Source organism: Nematolebias whitei, chromosome 2 (genome assembly GCF_014905685.2).
Source record: "Nematolebias whitei isolate Nwh7 chromosome 2, NemWhi1, whole genome shotgun sequence".
Classification (NCBI taxonomy): domain Eukaryota; kingdom Metazoa; phylum Chordata; class Actinopteri; order Cyprinodontiformes; family Rivulidae; genus Nematolebias; species Nematolebias whitei.
In genome coordinates this window covers 39,137,171-39,159,651 of record NC_056499.1, presented here as the reverse complement: position 1 = coordinate 39,159,651, position 22,481 = coordinate 39,137,171, and the positions used below count along the sequence as shown (strand labels likewise).

Below are 22,481 nucleotides of genomic sequence, written 5' to 3'. Positions count from 1 at the left end.
TCCATCCATCCATCCATCCATCCATCCATCCATCCATCCATCCATCCGTCAGTCTGAGCTGGATCAGGTGACCCCAGGATCTCCCTGTAGTGATGCTGACGACTGTTTTGGGACGTCCTACGTCCTTCTGTCTCTACGCTGTACGCAGGTTTCTGTTGGAGGCTTCCTTCAGTTAAAAGGACGTCTTTGTTCTCTGTGTACACCCACCTCATTGTTCGCAACCAAGATAGAGAACTAGACCAAAGTCAAGATTCAGTGCAGTGACATAGAGAAATGAATTCATTCATTCAACCTTTATTTAGACAGGTAAATCCCACTGAGCCTCGAGGACTCATTTACAAGAGAGACCTGATAGACCTGAGACCTGATTGTGTAACTGGATCAGAATCTGACTGGACTAGATTTATGTTAGTACTGAGCTCGACTGGATCTTATTGACTTGTTTACATTCAGCACCCTGAGATGACTTGTTTTATGAAGTGGTGATCTATGAATAAAGCCTTCACTGGCCTGCAGGGACGGAGACGAGGTGAGAACTAAATTATGAGGAATACATTTTGTGTGAAATCGCATTACAGTGACATGACGGCCATCAAACAATAAGTGATATGGACTCAGAGAAGTGTAGAAGCTGCTGGATCAGGAACCTCAAGCTGACCAGCTGAAGGTGGTGCCCTAACATCTGACTCTCATTATTGTCTCTGATCAGTCACAATATAGTTTCATAGGTTGCCAGCACTTCACAAAGTTCTCTCACCATTTTTACACTTTGTGATGCACGAAACCTAAGTAGAGAAGGGTTGGACACATCCACAGTAATTCTAAATGTTTAAACAAAAATCAACACAATTTGTCATGGAAATATTCTCAACATGTTCCTGAGATTTACGGAAGGAAATTAGAAACCCTGCAAATGCTTCGCAACAGTTTGGAGACTCCCTCATAGATGTCTTTCACAGTTAGTCTCTATCAGCTGCAGCCGAGCGAGACCATACCTCAGTGAAGTTAGTCTTGCAACAAATAAACTCAAATCTGTAAGTGCAACAACATTTAAAGCAAGACTTGGTTATCTGTATAGAAATTGATCTTCATTGGCTGCAAAATGCAGCATTATTGAAAAAAACATTCTACCCGTGTAATACCTTTAACGTTCAATGTTTGATGGGGGGGCGGCAGGTGTAGCGGTACAGGAACAACATATACACCTACCGCTAGGTGTCCAAAGCCTAGAGGGCCCTCTCGTGCCTCTAGCGGCTGCAAATTGTAACATTTACTCTGGTTCATTGTCAGTATGAATGAACATAATAATAATAACAATAATAATAATAATAATAATTTTTAAAAGTGTCAGTCAAAAATGGAGTTATGAATATGGAAAAAATACAAGTCGCTTCAGCGTATAAGTCGCAGGACTGACAAATCTAAGCAAACGAGTCCTCGAGGCTCAGTGGGACTTACCTGTCTAAATAAAGGTTGAATGAATGCAAAAAACTGTGACGTATACGCTGGAAAATACGGTAATTTGTGTTTTCCTTGCTTGTTACTGCCTTCTGTAATTTATTGTTTTGTCTAACTGTATGGTTTCCCTTCCCTTGACCCTACAAGTACCTGTTGGTGCTGCCAGGCCAGCTCTGTAAACAAGAACCAGTTCTTAGTGTTCATAGTGGTTAAATAAAGGTGAAATGAAAATCATTTACAGCACGTGTTTTTACTTTGATAAAATGATTAATTTCTTACTGCGAGTCATAAATCATGCTAAACCTAAATAAATACACCAAGAATATATACATTCAGATCACAAGGAGGACTCGGAGGGAAACCAACGAGCGCCAGCAGCCTGTTTGGTTCTGCGCCGCCTCGTCGGTGTAACTGTGTGTGTTGGACGGGAGCGCTCACCGCTCTGAGCGAGCAGGGGGGTGCTGGGCAGGGCGGGGGAGTCGTATGACGGGTGGCTGAGAGCTGGGATGGCAGGTACGGCGAAGCTCTTGAGTGGGTGGGCGTGGGCGTGCGGGTGGGCCGAGCGGTGGGGGGGTAGGTTGCTGGAGTAGCTGGGCTCCTCCTCGGTGGTGGTGGAGCCGTGGTAGCTGCCCTCGGGGTCGGCCAGGATCTCGGAAGGGCAGGAGACCTGGGAGGAGGCGGTGGGAGGAGGAAGGGGCTCTGAGCAGGGCGTGTTCCTCACAGACTCTGCAGGAGGAGGGAGGGAGCAGACAAACGATCATTTGAATCCTCGTGCATCAAGTTTGTGATGTGCACATAGATTTTCCTCAAGATTGCTGAAACGCTTGGCCAGAAAACGATTCAGTAGATCTCTAGGATGTCAACAAATTTGATAATTAACTTACTAGAAACATCTTACATTATTCATTTGTTGCTGCTTCTAAAATCGGAATAAATTAAAGTTTTATGTAGTTCGCTGTGCTGTTTAATGGGTGTGACTTGTAAAAGAATTGGCAGTATAAACACATCATCGTGAACTCTACATTATCCAAACTAAAAGGCTGAAAAAGGACGATGAATAATAGATGTTTTTCATAATATATCAGTCCGTTGAAGCTTCTCTGCGCTAATAGAAATGGCGTTTTCCATCCAATTCAACAAAAAAAAAAAACAGATGTACTTTGTATTCTTCAGTTAACGTGCTTTCACATGCAGATTAGTGTCCATATTTACGGCTTAAATTCAGATTATATGAATCCTAGGAAAACAACAAACCTGTCGTTTTCATAACTGTGAATTCATAATCTTTACATAATCTGGAATTCTGATCGTGGTTGGTTTATTTATTTATTTTTAATTATTTTAACTTCTGTGACATTTACAAGTAGCTCTGAATGAGGCTTTAAATTTTAGGTTTCTACTAGGAACACATCAGCCACTGACATCTTAAAATCCTGTTAAGCAACACACGATTAAGATAAAAACCTGACTATTGTAAATATATTTTCGTTAAAGCTACATAAAAAGTGGATCTTTATTTAAAGTTAGGAAGGTAAAAATACGTTTTTGGACCCACAGTTAAGATCCGATTTTGAAGAAATGTAAACCTTAAGAGATAAACTTAGAATTAAGTGCCTTTAAAACAAAACTGTTGATGTTCATTTAAGTTAGATCCAAAACTTTACACAGTACTGGCTTAAAGGATATCTAGTGATTGAACCCACACAGTACAGTAGTCCCTCACTACTTCGCAGGCTTTTCAACGATTGCCAACTTTAATATTACTCATATGACTGGGAAGTTAAAAAGTGAACAACAAAAAAAATTACTTCGGACAGGCGCCACCATTTTGTAGTTTTCTTTGAATAAGCCTATACTGTAATGCCAGTCCAAAAGGACTACATTACCCAGAAGCCAACAGTGCTTCCGGACGCTACTTTCTGCTGAAATGGAGGGAAAGTTTTGTTCCGATCTGAACCTGACTAAAAAGTTCAGTCCTTATTCATAGTGACTTTGGCGCTCAGTGGATGCAGAGAGTCCATCAGAACCAGATCAGAGCCGGACCAGAACTACTTCCAGCCTCATTGGTCAATCTGAGTGCTGCTTGCCGGGCTCCAAGTCGGGAGGCGTTGCTTGGAGGCCTGGTGCTTTCTTTGGAGCTCACCCGGACTTTTGTCAATGGATCCCTCTGGATTATTTAGACTCTTATCGGGACCATTGTGTGGTTTTGTGTTGGCTCTCCGAAGGTCCGGCTCTCTCTAAAAGTGTCTGGTGCTCAACGGCTGCAGAGAGCCGATCAGAACTGGACCAAGGCTGGTGAGTACCGTATAAAATTTTGCAGTAGCTACTGTACAGTACATATATGTATGTTGTTAAAATTACGTAGGTTGAAGAGTTTAGAACATTGCAAGAGTGTGGGAAGGGTTTATAAAGCCTTAAAATATATAAATACTACAATAAATACAACGTTTATACTTGGTGGTTTTTCACTTATTACGGGGGTGTCCGGAACATAAGTCCCGCCATAATCGAGGGACTACTTGTAAAGTCAAAAATATTATATTTATACATATACAATTTTAGATACTTGCCTTTGCTTCATTTTCTTGTCCAAATACGTTCACTTTCTGGTAGCAAAATGATCAAGATGCTAATAATCAACTGCTTTAATGCACACCAATATGCCCTATTTAACTCTGAAGAAAGCTTAAAACCTTTTTTACTGCACAGTATTAACCAAATGTACTATAAAATACACTTTCATACTAAAATAAAAAAGAGAAGTCTGAAAAAAGCTCAACCATTCTGAATCAATAGGCACTCAAATGACAGAATTAGGAACCAACAAAAACCGACATTACTCTTTCTTTAGTCAACCATTTAGCTGACTTTACCTTTGTGCTGGAAATGTTTCTAAAGTTGTGTATGCATAAAAAAAAAAAGATTATAAAAAGTAAATTTTAAAGACACATAAGATGCAACTTTAACGTTATGGAGAACTAAAAGATGAATGTTGCAGGATGGTGGCAGCTGCGTGTGAATGAATAGAAAATAGAAATCAATGAGCGACATGACAAGCTATAAGGCACGCCCGGTCCTCCTGAGTGTCCCTCCTGCTGTCCAGGAGCTCGCAGGGTCTCACCTGTGGAGTCCACCCTGTCTAGATGGGAGACGGGCACGGCGCAGGCGTGCGAGCGTGGATACCCGCTGCCCTGGTGGTAGAGGTAGCTGCGTGTCGGTGATACCAGGCTGCCCATGTGATAATGGTGGTGATGGTTATCGAGGGAATGGATGGGGTGAGCACTAATCACAGCTGCGGATGGAAATGGACATGCATACGTAAACACAAACAGGATGGAGCAGCGACAAACTTACAATGAATGAAACTAAATTATGATGACATGATCACTCTGGTTGTCGCCGCGTTCAGAAAGCAACAAACCCACAAAACAAATCAAATATTTTATGAGAAGCACGAAACGGGAGTTCTGTACTTTGATTTCTATGTGTTTTACTTAATTAGTTCTCACTATGTGTAGATTATGACAAGTTCACACACACTTTCATACACACACACTTACGCTGAGGCGGCTGTGCGTCAAAAGGCATCATCATTTTAGGCCTCATCCCTCGCCGGCCTGCTAGTGTGGACATGCTGTCTTCTGATTCGTGGCCTAAAAAGTACGGTGGAAACCAGCCTAATGTGAATGATCCATCTTTGTCTGAAACTATTCAGATATTACTGTTATTTGCATTTCAAAATCCTCAGTGTTTTTTTTTTGTGGGTGTGTCAAATATTAATATTTAGATTAAGTGTGTTGTACAATTAAACCCAATTAAAAAAGGGACATTGTATAAAAAAACAAACAAAAAACAAAACACTGAATGCAATGACTTGGAAATCTCATAAACTCATTTTTTTATTCACAATAGAGCTTAGCTAACATATCAAATGATTGAATAATAATCTATATGTATATATATATATATATATATATATATATATATATATATATATATATACATACATATACAAATTGTTTATACTAAGTGCTTTTTTAAAGGTATTTTAAAATTTAATGGCAGCAACACATCTCAAAACAGTGGGGGCAGGGCAACAATGCCTGCAAAGGTGAGTGGTATAAGAAACCGCTGAAGGAGCATTAATGAGGTTAAATGGCAACAGGTCAGTACGAGGAATGCGGAGAGGAAAAAAAGAGAATTTCAGAGGCTGAATCACTCAGAAGTGAAGATGGGCAGAGGTTCACCAGCTTGTGAAAAACTTCATCCAAAAATAGTGGAACAATTTCTAAGACTAAGATTAAGTTTGACTACGTATCTCACTATTTACAGTACATTATCATCAAAAGACCAAGAATCTAGAGAATGCTTTGTGCTGAAAGGACTAGGCTTAGAGTCAGTATTGCATGCTGGTGATCTTTGGGCCTACAGGGGCCGCTGCATTAAAAACTGGTCTGGTTCTACTCTGGACATCACAGGCTCAGGAACACTTCCACAAATCATTGCCTGTAACCACAGTTCAACGTGACATCCATAAAAGATTGTTAAAGCTCTATCATGCAAAGACAAAGTCATATGTAAACACCATCCAGACTGTCTTCTTTGGGCCAAAGCTCCTTTAAAATGGACTGGGACAAAGTGGAAAACTGTTCTATTGTCAGAGATAAACCATGAACTTCACAACCTCTGTATTAAAGCCAAGTGGAACCATCCAGCCTGTTATCAGCACTCAGTGCGCTGCCTCTCTCATGGTATGGGCATGCATTAGTAACTCAGGCACGTATAGTTTACACATCTGGAAAGGCAACATTAATGCAGAAAAGTATATACCAGTTTTAGAATACTTCTATCCAGAAAATGTATTTTTCAGGGAAAGCCTTGCATATTTCAGCAAATCACTGGTAAACTGCATCCATTACAACAGCATGGTTTGTATTAGAAGAGTCTGTGTGCTGAACTGGCCTCAAGTCCAGACCTCTGAAAACATTTGGCACATTAAAAAACTAAAAGCTCCAGCAAAGAAGATCCACGACTAGAACAGCTTACATCAGTCAAGGATGGGACAACATTCCCCTCCAAAACCCCGGCTGCTGGTTGTCTCCGTCATTACATATTACGGTACTGTTGTTTAAAAAGGAGGGGACGCTTCACGGTGGTAAACATGGACCTACCTTGTCTTTTTGGAGACATGTTGCTGTCATCAAATTTTCTTAAATCTTTCTAAGAATAAAACAATCTTTGACATGTTTATACTAAGTTTCATTGTGAAACATATCGGTTTATGAGATTAGCAAATTCTTGCATTTGGTTTTATTTACGTTTATACAAAGTGCCAACGTTTTCAGAACGGGTGTTGTACTTGCGTGTAGCTGTGACACTGATATGTGCGTTTGCAGCACCGTGATCTGTAATGAGCACTGAAATATGAAAAGCATGAAATGTTTTGCATGAAAGTCACAGACACATGACAAAAGTAAGCATCTTAAAATCTTCAGGACTCCAGCAGACAGAGTCCTGGAAGGAAACCTTCAGGTTGTTAATCAATTTCCTGACAAAATAATAAACTCCTTCCACGGTCAGGCTCTCAAAATCCTATTTCCTGTCTGCCAGCCAAACCCCAGACTTTATGCTCAGTGTTATTATATATGTGCGCTCAGGCAGTGAGGGTGACATTTCACTTAGATTTACTTTCCAAAACATCAAGTTTTAGGTCATCCCTCTGGAAAAACAACTGACCACGGTAGGAGTTGCGTCTCTGCTGCAGGTGGGGGTTGCTCTCCAGGCTGCTGTCGGCCGGCGTGATGTCCTGTGAGCTGCGTGGGATGGGCGTCTCTGTCATGACAGTGTTGGGCTCTGGTGACTTGTCCATAGGTTTCAGTTCCAGCCTTTCATGATGAATCCAAAGATCAGGTGGCTTCAGGTCCTTGGAATTGCCCTTGTATTTGTGGGATCCATTTGTGGACTTTGAGGCAGCCCGTTTTCTGCAAGAGAAAGCAGAGACACCTTCATCTAGAGAGACAGTGGACAGTGTACGAGACAGAAACACAGGAAAGAGCAGAGCTGGAGCTGAGGACAAGTTCTGCTGGACAGTAGCTTGAATAATTTTTAACAGACAGAAGTTTCTCAATTCAGATACATAACTACTCTTCAGATGAGGCCCTGCTTACATGTGGAGTTCCTCAAGGGTCCGTCTTGGGACATGTCCTGTTTTCCCTTCAGATAAAGCTTTTTGAGTTTATTTAAATAAAATTTTATTTGATATACATAAATGTATCTTCTTCTATCCATCCATCCATCCATCACTGTTACTGTATATGATAATATATTATATTATCATTTAATATATGTATATAATATAGCATATATATATATATATATATGTATATAATATAGCATATATATATATATATATATATATATATGTATACAAATTAGTATATAATATATTATATATCTTAGTCTTATCACATGATAACCACCATCCATCCATCCATCCATTTATTTATTTATAAAATATCAAAATAACTGGTGTAGACTTTATTGGACAGTTCAAATAAGATCAAAATGTGGAAGAATTTAAAATGACTTAAACCAAATCATTTGCAAGTGGCACAAAACAAACAACTATCTTCCAACAAGATTGAGAAATCATCACTGCAGCACAACTGATAATTGAAGACGTCTCTTTTTACTGGTTCAATTCAACACTACCATTTTGATCCAATTTATTGCACAGCATGTTTGTTTATCTTGTTTTTAAATGTTTTATGAATAAGCTGACATGAACACAATGAGTTGAACATACGCCAGAAGCTCTAAGAACCAATCAGGGCAAGAGAGGTACAATATTTAGTGCATATCTTACTTTTTCTGGTGGGAGGTGGTGCGACGTGTGCACAGGAAGGCACCCACTACCACGACTATGGTGGTAAAGGCTCCCACTGAGATAATGACAACAATGACCAGGATGTGATTCTCACCACTCCCGACACCTGTTTTACCTCAAGAAGACAGAGAGTGGATTAGATGCATTCATTAAGACAACTTTATTATCACTGAAGAGTCATCAACCGGAAAGAGTCAAGTCAATTTTAATGTTCAGGGTGAACTTAAAAAAACATTCATAAAACTGTTAGGTACAATCATGGCAGGTCAGTTTCACACATCTATTGTTCAATTAATTTGCATGCATTTGTGTCAGTGTAATAATTTTTTAGCAATGTTATACAATTTTTCTGCGTCTAAAATAAAGGTTTGGAAATGTATCAAAACTGCTGGTTTAGATTCTCAGCCATCCAGGATGTGATAAATCCAAGAAAACCAAAGGCTGGGTGAACATACAGTATTTTTCGGATTATAAGGCACACTTAAAATCCTTTAATTTTCTTAAAAATTGACAGTGAGCCTTATATATTAATTCTGGTTGTGCTTACTGACCTCAAACCGATTTTATGTATAACAGCTGAACAATGTTGAGAGTTAATGTGAATCAGTTGAATAAAGTTTGACTTATCTGACTGTTTTTATTCGCTTAATGCGCCTTATAATCCGAAAAATACGGTAATTCATATCTGGACTGTAGTTTTTGTCATCTCTTGGGAGCGTGTGCGCTGAACAGGAATCGGAGGGTGGGTTTATATTCTTACCTAGAGGAGTCCCAGGGTCGTGTGGATGTTGGCTGCCTGGAAGTCCTGCCTTCGGTAGAAGATTTGAGGCTGGAAAAATGAAGAAAAAAAATAAAGATTTTAAATCCTTCTCTGCGAGAACACAAAAGTCTAAAAATGCTACAGGCACAAATGCATTTTGCCAGCATGCAGTGCAGTGTAACTCGTCATCAGCCCAGAAAAACAGAGGCACACGAGGTGCGAAGTGAGAGGAGGGAGTTTACCTTGGTCGTTAGCCATTTTGTCAGGCTCAGCTTAACAGGCCAAAGGAGAGCAGGGAGGAAGAGACGATAAAGAGCAAAAAAGAAAATGAAAAAGGTTAGCTGAGAAGAGCAGCGAGGGACAGCGAAATAAAGATGGGGACTGTGGGGAGGAAGAGGAGGCAACACTAGAGAAATGAGTTCAAATGTGTGGCTAAGTCAAACAGCTGCTGAACAGAATGTGCTGCGGAGTCGAGCTGGTATTGGTGGCAAAGCATCGACACGGAAATAATTACGTCACAATAAAACTGCGATTTCACATTTTTCACAAAAACATACAACAAAACATCCAATATATAAAAAAAAAACCTATTAAATATTTTAAACTAATAAAACAAGCTGCATGTGCATTCTAATTTATCCTTAACGTTTTTGTTTTATTTCCTAAATTTAGTTACAACAGCCTTTAAGGGCAAATGAGTCAATCACATCTATTATTCTTCTTCTTTCGGCTTTTCCCTCTTCAGGGGTCTCCACAGCGAGTCCTCCTCCTCCATCTATGTCCTCACTCCAACTACCTCCATGTCTCTAACTGCATCCATAGATCTCCTCTTTGTCTTTTTCCTGGCAGCTGCATTTCTAACATCCTTCTACCAGTATACCCACTGTCCCTCCTCTGGACATGTCCAAACCACTGTCCCTCCTCTGGACATGTCCAAACCATCTCAGTCTGGTCTCTCTAACTTTATCTCCCAGTTGTTCAACCTGTGCTGCACCTCTGATGATCTCATTCCTAATCATCCATCCTTGTCACTCCTATAAGAAGAACCTCAACATCTTCATTTCTGCCACTTCCAGTTCTGTCTCCTGTCTTTTTGTCCATGTCTCTGTCTCCAGACCATAATCACATCCATTGCTCTGATAAAAATGAATGGAAAAAACATTCTTGAAGAGATGTGTCTGAGATCTGAGATGTTCTTAAGAAGTCATGAAGATGAGGTTTTGCGAGATGAAAATGTATCAGGCTAATTATCTGAAGGATCCAAAGTGTTGCAATAAAAGAACATTTTTCATGTCAGGCAAAGCAAAGCCCTGGAGATGCATCGTGTTAACATCCATCGTCTACTTTAAGATGCAGAAAACGAGACCAAATCAAACAATGAAGACTTACTCTTGGGCGTGCGGAACTGCACGGCCTCCGACATGGGGCCCATGCCCTTTGAGTTCCGGGCCTGGATCTTGAAGTAGTAGGTGGTGTCCAGAGTCAGATCCTGGATCTGGTGTGTGAGCCGGTTCCCCACCACCGGCTCAATAACCCAGTCATGAACCACTGCGTTGACGTCTGTACTGTAGTAAATAATATAACCTAAAAAACAAAAAAATCTGAAGTTAGTATTTTATACTTATTATAGCAATATAAGATCGAAGTGTTAGTTTTAAAAACTAGTTTTAAGACCATTTGCTCAAACCTGTTCTAAATGTCCAATTTCCAATTCCATTTTTTTAATACGAAACTATTCAAATTTAAAGTTTTGTATCTTAAAAAGGATAAACACGCTTGTTTGTGATGTTAAAATCATTTTTTATTGATATGACGTAAAAAAAAAAAAACTAAAATAAAATCTAACACATTTGTCCAAAAATACAATAATTAAAACTTGTTTTTATTTGTGACTTTATTTGCAGTCGGCTTTGAAATTTTAGGATAATAATTGTAACAAAGTGTGTTCTTTTTATAAATAGTTGTACAACAACAACAACAACAACAAAAAGCTCTTATTCACTTGTGCCGTACATCCTGTTTTCGGTTGTGGTTTTAATGGTCAAAATAAATATCCAACCCATCTGTGAGGCTGTGATGGTAAATCCACGATGAATCTGTCAGACTCACCAGTGATCTTCCCGTTGGCTTCAGAGGGAGGCTGCCAGTTCACAATGATGGTGCGAGGCTTGTTCTCTTTGCTCACTACGGTCACATCTTTAGGGGGTGAGCTGGGAACTGTGAAGAAGATGAAAAAGCAAATTATTGTTTTCCCAAACAAGAATAACTTTATCAGTGTGAATAAAACCCTCTGCTCTGTGTATCGGTACATACTGTACATGGTGGACTTTTCAGCTCATTACTTGCATTTGCTGGTATTTGTGTATGAATGACTTTGCACATATTACCCACTACACGCTTCTTCGACAAAACCCCCGGCTGGGCTGAAATGAAAACTGTTTATTCCACTGTTGTTAGAGCGTAATATGCCTCTACCACTGAAGGAAATCAGTTCTTTAAAAGCTTTAAGGCTCAGTTTAGCATGTGCTGAATCAGCAAATATTCTTTACGTAGAAAATATGAACATGTTCTAGCTTACATATTTTATTATTAAGGTAAAGACAGATGTACGTTTCCTCAATAAATACTTATAATTTCCATAAGAACACAGGAAGTAATCTTTAAAATGTATGTTTTAGTTTAACGAAAACTCAAACGACTTTTAACGACTTTTTCTATGTTTAACGACTTTTTCTATGGCTTTTCTGTGGCAACATAACTATTTTAAATGTGTTTCATGCTATATAAATAATAATTTGTTTTATAAAAATGTAATTTCAGCAAAATTTCCATATAAATTATAATACAGTGACGTGTGCCCTGTACCCTACAGTCGATACAGTCCAGCATTCCTGCATCACAACAGATTACTGCGTGTGGCCATGTCAAGAGATCTGCTGCGTTCCTGTGTTTTTTAAATTTGTTCTTCTTAAAATGTTTTGCGTTCAGTTGAATCAGCTTTTGCTCTAAACAGGCAATCAGTATCATTTGTCCAGAAGCCTCTAGATCAGGGGTGTCCAAACATTTTCATATTTGTGCCAAAACTATCCAGAAGAAGCGACTTATGGGCTACAAAAATGTGAATTTACAGTAACTCAACAACGTGAAGAATGTTTTGTAGAAAGGACAAAAGTTTACAAATTTTGGTGGATAAAGAGTTTTAAATTGTTGTAGATCCAAAACATTGGGGTCGATCAGCCTTTTGGACCATGGACGAACCAAAAGGCTGGTAGAAGTTCTGAAAAATCATCCAGCTGTCAGTCGCTACAACAGATTCATAGAAGGTTTGATAAAGTTGATCAACTCGTATGTAGATGATACCACGCTATATTCATTTAAAATGTCCAGTTTCCCTCTTGATTATTTTATCAACTGCAATATTTAGCCAAGTTTTATGAATCATTATCCAAAATTCTCCTTTCTGGTAGAAATCAGTAAAGGTTTTCGGTGATTTGTACCACGAAGTGAAAATAAAGTGATTATAGCCAAAGATTTGTATTTTATTGCTCATTTTGAGAAGATTGTTTTTCATCAGTTTTGCTGTTGAACCTAAACATTATATATAAAATAATTACCAACTAATCTGCAGAAAGTCTGCATCGACCTCTTAAGCCTAATGGCCAAAATGAGACCATTCTTAAACTGCAGGTGTGGGCCACACAACGTCACCCCAAGGGCCGCAAATGGCCCGCAGGCCTCACTTTGGACACCCGTGCTCTAGATCAAATCAAAAGCTCAGAGTTTCTCTGGATGGCTAAAAATGAGAGAAGACGGGCAGGACACAGCTCTAGCTGCAGTCCAGGGTCCAGACAGGGAGCCTGAGTCCAGAGAAGCGTCATTAAAGCCCTACAACCCCACCCAAACACCATGCACCTTTAAGGCGTGTGGAAATGAAGAGCCAAAAGAAGTTTAAAGCACTCCAGGAGAACGATGAACCACTGGATCTGGTTCAGTAAGTAAGTGCTATATACAATGACGTCCATACAATGATGAAATCAGTTCTCTGCATTTAACCCATCACACCTGAGACACACCCGGGTGGAGCAGTGGCAGCTATGTAAGCGCCTAGGGAACAATTGGGGATTAGGTGTCTTGCTCAAGGACACCACGACATGTGAGAATAGCTGGGGAGTCGAACTGCGACTCTCTGGTCCCAGGACGGCTGCCCTACATCTACACCAACTCAGACCCCCAAGATGGTGTAGTTCTTATAACAAAGTAGTGTGCCACTATGGCATCAAGTGCACAGCTAATGCATCAACATCACCCCCAATCAATATTATTACTGGTTAGTATACAACATGTGACTGAAATTGTAACTTTTTATTCAATTATTACAGCATTAAACTATTACTTGTATTTACCCTTCTTATACCAAAGAAAATATGTGTTTGGGAGCATATTTAGGTTTAGATTATATATAAAAAGGCATTTATAGGCCTTTTTCTTTTAACCTCTTCAGAGATTTACTTTTTGTTTTTACACTTCACTGGTGCTCTAAGAATGTAAACCACCCGTGAATTTCAGGGTTTGACTATATAACTGGTCATTTTTTGAAGCCCAAACTAACGACTGAGTCATGTTTGGTTCTTTATTGTTCCTCAGATTGAGACGCCTGATCATGGGTTTGCAAATCAAATGTGCGAAAATGGAAACTAATGACGAAAACATTATTTTTATTATTATTACTACTACTCAGGTGGCCTGTGTATTTTAAGCTGAAGTGCAGCTCTTCCATTTTTCTCCAGAGCAGAGCTGAAACGTGAAATCACCATCTTTGCTGCAGATGTCTGGTCCAGTTCCCACACGTTGTGAAGTAACAGCTTCATTCCTCTCAGCTTGGTCTACAAAGAGCTGACCATCATCCCCGACCAGCCGGAGGCCTGTCACCCTGCAGGTGTTTCTCCCTCTAGATCTATGCTAACAGTGAGTGTTTGAGCAGAGCGGGCTGTGTGCTGTGTGTTTGTGGTGTTTACTGGTCTCCAGGGTGGTGCCCACGGCCGTCATGCTCCACGTGCTGAAGCGGCGACCTTTGGTCACCATGACGGAGAACTCGTACTGCGTGTTGGGCTTCAGACCCGACACCACGTGGCTCAGAGTGGTGGAGTTGGCCATCTGAGGAGAGAAAAGCAAAACACATGCGGAATAAACTTAATGATCATTCTACGTTGTGTGATAGTAAATGTTCATTCAACCTTTATTTATACACGTTAGTCTAATTGAGCCTCAGCGACTCATTTACAAGAGAGACCTGATTTTGAACAAAGAATAAAATAAATAAAAATCATCTCAGAGTTGACAGGCGACGTCAGAGCAGCTGCTACACATCAGTCCATCTGGAGACGATCACAGGTGTGTCAGTTCCTTTAAACAGGACACTGGACAAGAGACCCCTCAGTGGGACCAGTTTAAGTGGTCTTCACCACCAGCAGCCTCAGAGCTGGACATTTAGCTCATGTTCAGTGAGTCCAGCGTCTTTCTGCTTCAAGTTTGACCTCCATCAAGCTCTACACCACCACTACGGTGTCCCTGAAGGCCATTTTCTGTGTTGCCCAACTTGGTCTGAGCTGCTGCAAACATCTGCAAGAACCTCCAGCCTTTCTACTCTGTTCCTCCGGGGAAAATGTACTTAGTTTTGTTGTGAGTTTAATCAGCCACAAGAATAAAACATCTTTACAATCTTAAACTGGACTGACGTCTAAACGTAAGCAGTTGTGCAAACACACATGCACGATGACTACTTTCTGCACATTTCATTACCTCTATCCAGCGGTTCACGATGTATTTAGTTAACGTCAGACATCGTTGATTCCAACAAGTTATTAGTGTAACGGAGTTGAAAATGCACTCTGAAGTTGTTGTTTACTGTGTTAATAATATGTTTGTGAATTTTATCTTATTGTCTTTTATTGTGAAATGTGTCAAAAGGTGGAAATTATGTCATTTCGTTCTGGCAGCATCCTCTCCCTCACTTTGCCACCATGCAATGTGAGGGGTGTTGGTGGCTTTGTTTTTCTTTGTCTGCAGAAATGTAGCTATTTAAGTTATACATATTTTGGTATGTTGGTTGATATCAAGTTCACACTGTTATTGTGGCTTTTATTTTTCATTTTGACCGAAAAACCAAAGTTTTTATAGACCTTTTATTGTCTCAACTGTAAGCAAGTTTGGCGCCATTTTCAGTTTAGTGCGCCCTCTTGTGGTTGATGACTGTAATGGCTCTGCAGATGTTTGCTGCCATGCCACAGTAACATTTATTTCTGCATGTGTAGGAGCAAGACACACACAAGACAAATGATGTGTTTGTTTTATTGCCTTCTTTTATTAGTCATGTTAAATACTACTGTTAAATATTATGTGCACTGCTACACTTGTAATGTACTGTTTTCATTTAATTTTTAGAAGATAATATTAATTGTTTTGTTTTAATCTCCTGAATGTAAACACTGAACACTGTACGGCTCACTTTGTCACCATGCAATGTGAGGGAGCCAGAAGTGCAGGACACAGAAGACAAATGATGTGTTTGGTTTACTGTCTTCTGCAGGAGAGCAAATAAACTGTGAAGAAACAGTATCTGGATTCTCAGTCATTTAAAGAAAATAACCATCGTTACACTAGCTACTTGCTTTTGACAAGCCTCATATAGTCAGTTAATACAAAGTTTAGCTTAGTGCCTATAAATCTGACAGAGTTACACCCGTTTTAGTGTTTGTTAAGGTTGATTAAATATGACGGCCATTTTGAATTGAGTTGACTCGAAAAATGATCATTTGAAGAGGTATATCAAGTAATTACTTTGTGAGAGTTTTATTGGAATCTGTCTGATGGTTCATAGGATGTTTCGCTAACAGGCACATATGTGCACACAAAGTCTCGGCAACAATTTACAACCAAATTACATAGAGTTTAGCATAAAATATGACAAATAATGAATCTAGACAAATATATATATATATATATATATATATATATATATGTATATATATATATAAAGATTTGTACTAGCAAGACTACTTGAGCTTAGAAAAAATAACCAGAATTTTACGCATTTCACTTTCATGCAACTATGATTTAATGTCGCCCATCAATAACAAACAATACATCTTCAAACTCTAAAATAATGCCTCTGTTTTGCTGCATCATCAGCACGTGTGGACTAAAACACAAACTACGGTGGAATGCTGTTAAAGACCACAAGCTGCGGCCTGTCTATGGTCGTTTTCACACCTGATGGTCCAGTAGACTTGGTTCTATTGGGGACCAATATTCAGAACATTTGTTTACATTTTCAGCTGGTGCGGTTCACATTCACACTACACTGAGTCAATGAGCCAACCTGTTCCCCCACTCACCTGTGGTGGCGCTGCACCAAGAACTACTGAAGGAAATGACACAAAAACCTCTGAAGAAGACACTGAGCGCAACTTACTTCTGGAAATAAAAAACAAAAACGGAGTGGCGGCAAATTTTTGCGGTTTTAGGATTTCTGTTTGGTCTATGGCTCATGTGACAAACAAACATTTTTCAACAATGGATTCAGCATGAGCGGAAGATGAGGAAGACCATGGAGAATGTCGTTTTTCACACAAGGCAGCTGAGACGGCTCTGTATGAGGTAGGGGTGGGCGATATGGCTCAAAAATAATATTGTGATATTTCAGAGCATTCTGACGATAACGATACATTTCGCGATATAAAAAAACAAACAAACAGAAATCATAGTTATTTATTTGACAAAATTAGCTTAACATGTTGTTTTGCAGTGTTACATAAAATTTTAAAAAACAAGGGGTAATTTTACTGAAATTACTTTATTTAGTAAAGTATTCAGTCTCCAAGTATAAAAATAAAAATTATCCTTCTGTTATTTAGATTGAAAAAGTCTGCACAAAATATAGATCAATAAATCCACCAAAAAAACTAAAGTGCAGGTGGTTTCCCAAAATAACTAAATAAAATGAAAGCTTAAGATCTGTTGAGCATAAATGTAACTTACAACAAAATATATGTTGTCTTTAAATGAGCTATAACTTCCAGAACTTGTAACAAGGTGATCAGCTGACCCTGAAGCTTGTGGAGTTTCTTCTTCCTCTGTTCCTGCAGGAATGATTCATTTCTCTGATGCTCTGTCTCTGATCACCTGACTCTGTTCTTGGTCCATGGACGGTGGAACTCAAGAGACAGACCTGTGCGTGTTTGCACGAGCAGCTTAGAAGATATGACTGGCCATTAGAAGACTTAGAAAGGGGGAGACGCAGCCCGCACCGGCAGCCCAGACCAGGGTGGGGAGTAAAAAAAAAAGACGAGTGGCAGCTTAGAGCGGGGGGAGAGAGAGACAGTTGAGCTGTCTGTACCTGCAGTTTAGAGCTGGATGGAGACACAGCTGAGCCATGCGTTGTTTGTTTTTAGCTTTTTAGCTAGCTAGTATTGCGCGCAGCTAATTAGCATCACACCAGTACCGACAGGTGGAGGGGGGGTGCGCAGTTCGGTATGGTCGTTCGGCGCGCTCGGTTCTGTTAAAGGGGTGGGACGCCCTGACGTATTACGTCATGAAATGAGCATATCATGATATCACTTTTTTGCCCGAGCAAGCTTTTTTTACCGGTATTATCATGAATGATATGATATGGCCCAGTCCTAGTATGAGGTAAGAAATGCACGTTTGTTTTGGTTGTATTTACCCAGAATGCCCTGCCAGAATGCGCTGTAGTCCACTTTCTGCTTTTGGTGCGGTCTCTGGTCCACTTTCATTCACACTGCATTCAAACCGCTCCAGAATTCACTTCAACCGAATTGAGACCTAGATATTTAGGTGGACCAGAGTTCACTTTTTTGGTCCACACCAGAGTTTAATTGCGCATCGACACCTCCTCAAACGAACCAGACTTTCTAGGCAAACGGACTAGATTTCGATTAAAGTGGACTAAACAGGGCTGGTGTGAATGCACCCTATGAAACATGCAAAATGTCTAGATTTAACAAATCTGCTGGAAAACCACAGCAATATAGAACAAAACTGCACGGCAGCTGTACTTAAAATCAGGATCTATGCAGCCTCCTTGAATCGGCCTAAAAAAACAAGACTAGTGGGAGAATCAGGTTCGCCTGTGATGTCGCTTTGCAATGACTAAAGTGCAGCTCTCCACTGGGGGCTGTCAAGCAGAGGGCAGTAGGGTAGGACAGGAAACCACTCTTCTCTTTAGCAACACGCAGCCAGTTTAAGAGCAGTCATCCCCTCAATAATGCACAAGGCTGTCGGGTTAGACTCGGTCCAAAAGAGGCAGTGGGGTGAAGGCGTTTCTGCTAATGCAGCTGTAAAACAGCTATTCTCACATTTAAAACAAGCCTGTGTACAAGAGCAAGTTTCCAAAGCACAGAGGCTTTTAATTCATTTCATCCAAGGAACAGAAACTTAATGAGTCTGAGCACATCTTTAATTACAACCACAATGTGAGGATTAAATCAAAAGGCTCCGCTCACATTAGAGAATTTGTTGCGTACGTCCTCTAACAGCTTTAATGTTTCTCTGAAAGACAATAAATAAAAGATAAATCCTTTCAGCTAGCTAAATGACAGGTGAAGCTCGTGCACAGAGGCCGTCATCAGCTGACAGAAAGCTTCATGGAAGCATCCTGTGCGAGACTTTTAGTGTATTTTGTGTCTGTGTTCGTTTGATTGTGCACGTCTGTCCCATGAGTTGGCTATACGGGGAATGCATTGTCAGATCTACACCCCCCTTTTTTTTCTGGCTCTCAGTTTGTCTTGTCCTTGTTGAATAATTTATCAGTAGACGCAGGCCTTTATTTGAGCTCTGCTTGGTCACAGGTTTGCACACACGCATGAAACCAGAACTGCACAAACAAAACGAGCACATACACTCTTTTATTTGGTTATTTTAATACAAACGTACCACGTTAATGGTAGCAAAATTAGATTGTTTTCATGATTTGATCATTTTATTTTTACATTAAAGCTCAGTAAGGAGGCACACAGCAATACGCATGTAAATAAGCACACAATGACTTTTGCAGAGGAGTCCTTGCATATATCAGCAAGACAATGTTAAACCACAACTGCATGGCTTTGTACTAGAAGGGTGCAGGTGCTGAACTGGCATGCCTGCACCAGTACAGACTTCTGAACAACAAAAAACGATTTGGTGCATCATAAAAACAAAAAATCTGGCAGAGACGCAACACTGTTTTTTTATAGTAAACCATTCCAAATATAAACTAATACAGTAGTCCCTCGCTACTTCGCGGTTTGACATTAGCGGACTCCCTCTATCGCGGTTTTGTGGACGTACAGTTCATAGTAACTGACAAAAAATACTGTACAAGACACTCGATTGTGGACTGTACAGTAATATCACTGTTCTCATGTGGTTATGAAAAAGTTAATGACAAAAAATAATAATGATTTAGACAGGCACCGCCATTTTGTAGTTTTCTTTCATTCAGCCCCCACTCCACTGTAATCACCACTCATAAGGACTACATTGCCCATACGTCAATACTGTAGCACCTGCGGCTGCTGTTTTTTGCAAATGACTGCTGAACTGGCCTTTCAAACGTAAAATTTAATTCATGTCATGGAAAAGTTTTTTTTTTTTAAAGAAAATTCAACTTTACAAACGTAAGATTCACAAGAAAGTGTCAATCATGCCAGGACATAAAGGCATTCTGATTCTGACATGTCTCTTTAAGAAACAGAATGTTGCACTTAGTAACCCGGGCGCTGACTGGCTCAGTTTCCATAGAAGACGGTCTGTTCTCTTTACCTGCACTCTTTTTCAACTGTACTTCAAGTGTGTGATGACTCCTAAATGTTCTGTGCATTAAACGTTTCATGTGTCGAACCGAAACGCCAGCGATGCTGACGATTAAAGAAAAAGTGGAACTTCAGGACAAACTTAAAGATGGCTGTACCTACGTGGATGTTGGACGCCTTTACGGCACGATTGTTAAGATGGAAGCTGCAGTGGTCGTGGATTAATGATTGCAGAAAAAAAACATCTCTTTGGCTACTAATACCATCTGGACAAAGGTGAAACAACTTCATGATCGTCTTGCAGCAGCACGGAGGAAGCACATGGTGATGTAAATGTGGAAGGGGCTGGACAAATCCAAAGCTTTGACCACCTGGTTCAACCACCGAACCACTGCATTCAGTGCCAGCAAGGGATGGTTCGACAAGTTAAAAAAATTATTTGGATTAAAAAGGATTTCTCTGCATGGAGAGGCTGCGTCCACTGATACAGCAGGAGTGGAGGAATTTGTTAACACGACGTTCAAAGATGTGATCGCCGAGGGGGGCTATAGGTCTGAACGAGTTTTTAATGTGGACAAAACGGGCCAGTTCTGGAAAAGGATACCATCTCACACTTTTATTATGAAGGACGAAGCCAAAGGCCCTGCTTTCATCTAATTTTTCACTCATTTTCTCATTTCAGCACTTGCTCTCGTGCAAGGCGGATGCCTCCTCTCCCTCTCCGGTTCTCCTCCTGCTTTTTTTTGCTCTCTGTCTGTGTAACGGAGCTCCTATTTTACACATCTTCTGAAACAAAAACTACTGTCATGGATCTGGTCAGCTGGACTTTCAACACAATCGACAAAATCTTTTCAACAAAGCAACAGGGTCCTGGAGAGCCCTCATGCCCTGCTGAGACTCACGCGGCAGGATACGTCATGGAAGTGTGGCGTTTGGGAGCTGACGTGTCTTTCCGTTTTGTCTCAGGAGGACGCCAAAGATGTTTATATAATTGGATTCATGATAGCAGGGTTTCTGCTTTCGGGCATCGGCAGATTTCTATATTATCGACTATTAAGGAAGACGGCGGCAGCAGTTTCGGCCATGGCAAAACTGCCGAGTCTGTGTGAAGGTTTGGTTCATGCTTCGAGTACTCAAAATCAGCTGATTTATGAGCTAAACTGTAAGATGGAAGCGATTTGTGAGAATTTCAGGCCACCTGCGGCTTCTGGCACTCGCCAGCATGTTGGAGACGACCTCGGAGGAGGCTCATAAGCACGGACCAGTGGAACGCCCACAAACCTGGCCATTTTGGATCTTGAAAGTACCAGCAGGACTCAAGGCTGACAAGAAAAAAAAAAATCAACAATTGTGGCTTATCTGAATCTGACTCCCCTCAATGGCCTCAAAAATAGGCTGACTTATCAAATTTATCCTGTGATATGTGTAAACTAAGGAAGAGCTTGTCTATCACAACACCCCCTGAAGGCTTATCAGAACTGTGCTGGCTGACACCAACATCTTATCAGGACTACGGTCCATCTGGAAGTGCTTCATGGACAAATCTCACCAGCTTGCTGTCAAATGCATATGTAATGTGTTTATTATGAACGTGCTTGCTGGCAGAGTTTGTGATGTCTCAAATTGTGTCCTGATAGGACAAGGTGTGAAGAGATCTTTTTTTGTAATGTCACTATCCATCCTCATGGCTTTTTCCCTTCTTCTATTTAGAAAAGTATTCTGAAAAAGAATAAGGGGCCGCGTTCCTGTAGTAGCAGCAACATGCACTCCACCCATCTTTCGGACGACTGTACAAACATAATCTCACTGTATTTTGGTACAATGATAATACAGTTTATTCTGAGTCTGATCTTCATCATCTTCATCGCCTTCACCGTCATCACTACTGCACAGCTAATTCTTCATCTTAATTACCTTCATGGTCATCACTAGACAGCTAATTCTTCATCCACATCTCTTTTTCATCTTCAACTTCTCTGGTGAGTACCCATTTAAAATTCAAAGTTTTTAAAGGTTTAAGAGTTTAGAAAACTGTTAGGACCATTGTAAGAGTGTGGAAAGGGTTTAAACGCCTTAATATACCATGTTTTTCAGACTATAAGGCGCATTAAGCAAAACAAAAGCGTCAGATAAGTCAAACTTTATTCAACTCATCCCCAATAACACTCAACATTGTTCAGTTGTACCACATAAAATCAGTTCGAGGTCAGTAAGCAGAACCAGAGGTGCACTGGATTATAAGGCTCACTGTCGATATTTGAGAAAATTAAATTAAGTGCGCCTTATATTCTGAAAAAAAAACAAAAAAAAAACCAGTATATATAAATACTAAAATAAACATAGCGTCCCTACTTCGCAGAATTTTATTTACTGCGGGGGGCTCGGAACCAAACTTACTGAACAAGAAAGCTAAGTTAAAGTCGGCACATAATAAACGTGTGGTCAGCAGCACCTTGCAGTGCCACACTGCAACAGAGACATGATCCTTAAAGTCATATCAACGGTGTGTTCTCTGTTTTACACATCTCCTGTTGTCTAGCGCATAGATGTGAAAAGTTTAAACTGA

General features: G+C 40.2%; 1 protein-coding gene across 1 annotated transcript in view; it reads right to left on the bottom strand.

Annotated features, from left to right (window-relative positions):
* The window catches only part of neo1a (neogenin 1a), a 119,984-nt gene that overhangs the window by 1,780 nt on the left and 95,723 nt on the right, over positions 1-22,481 (bottom strand). The window contains exons 13-19 of the mRNA XM_037694457.1: positions 14,120-14,258; positions 11,214-11,321; positions 10,494-10,688; positions 9,105-9,173; positions 8,324-8,459; positions 7,195-7,439; positions 1,897-2,184 (exon numbers count right to left, since the gene is read on the bottom strand). Coding sequence (XP_037550385.1) covers positions 1,897-2,184; positions 7,195-7,439; positions 8,324-8,459; positions 9,105-9,173; positions 10,494-10,688; positions 11,214-11,321; positions 14,120-14,258 — 1,180 coding nt within the window. The remainder of the gene's footprint in view (positions 1-1,896; positions 2,185-7,194; positions 7,440-8,323; positions 8,460-9,104; positions 9,174-10,493; positions 10,689-11,213; positions 11,322-14,119; positions 14,259-22,481) is intronic.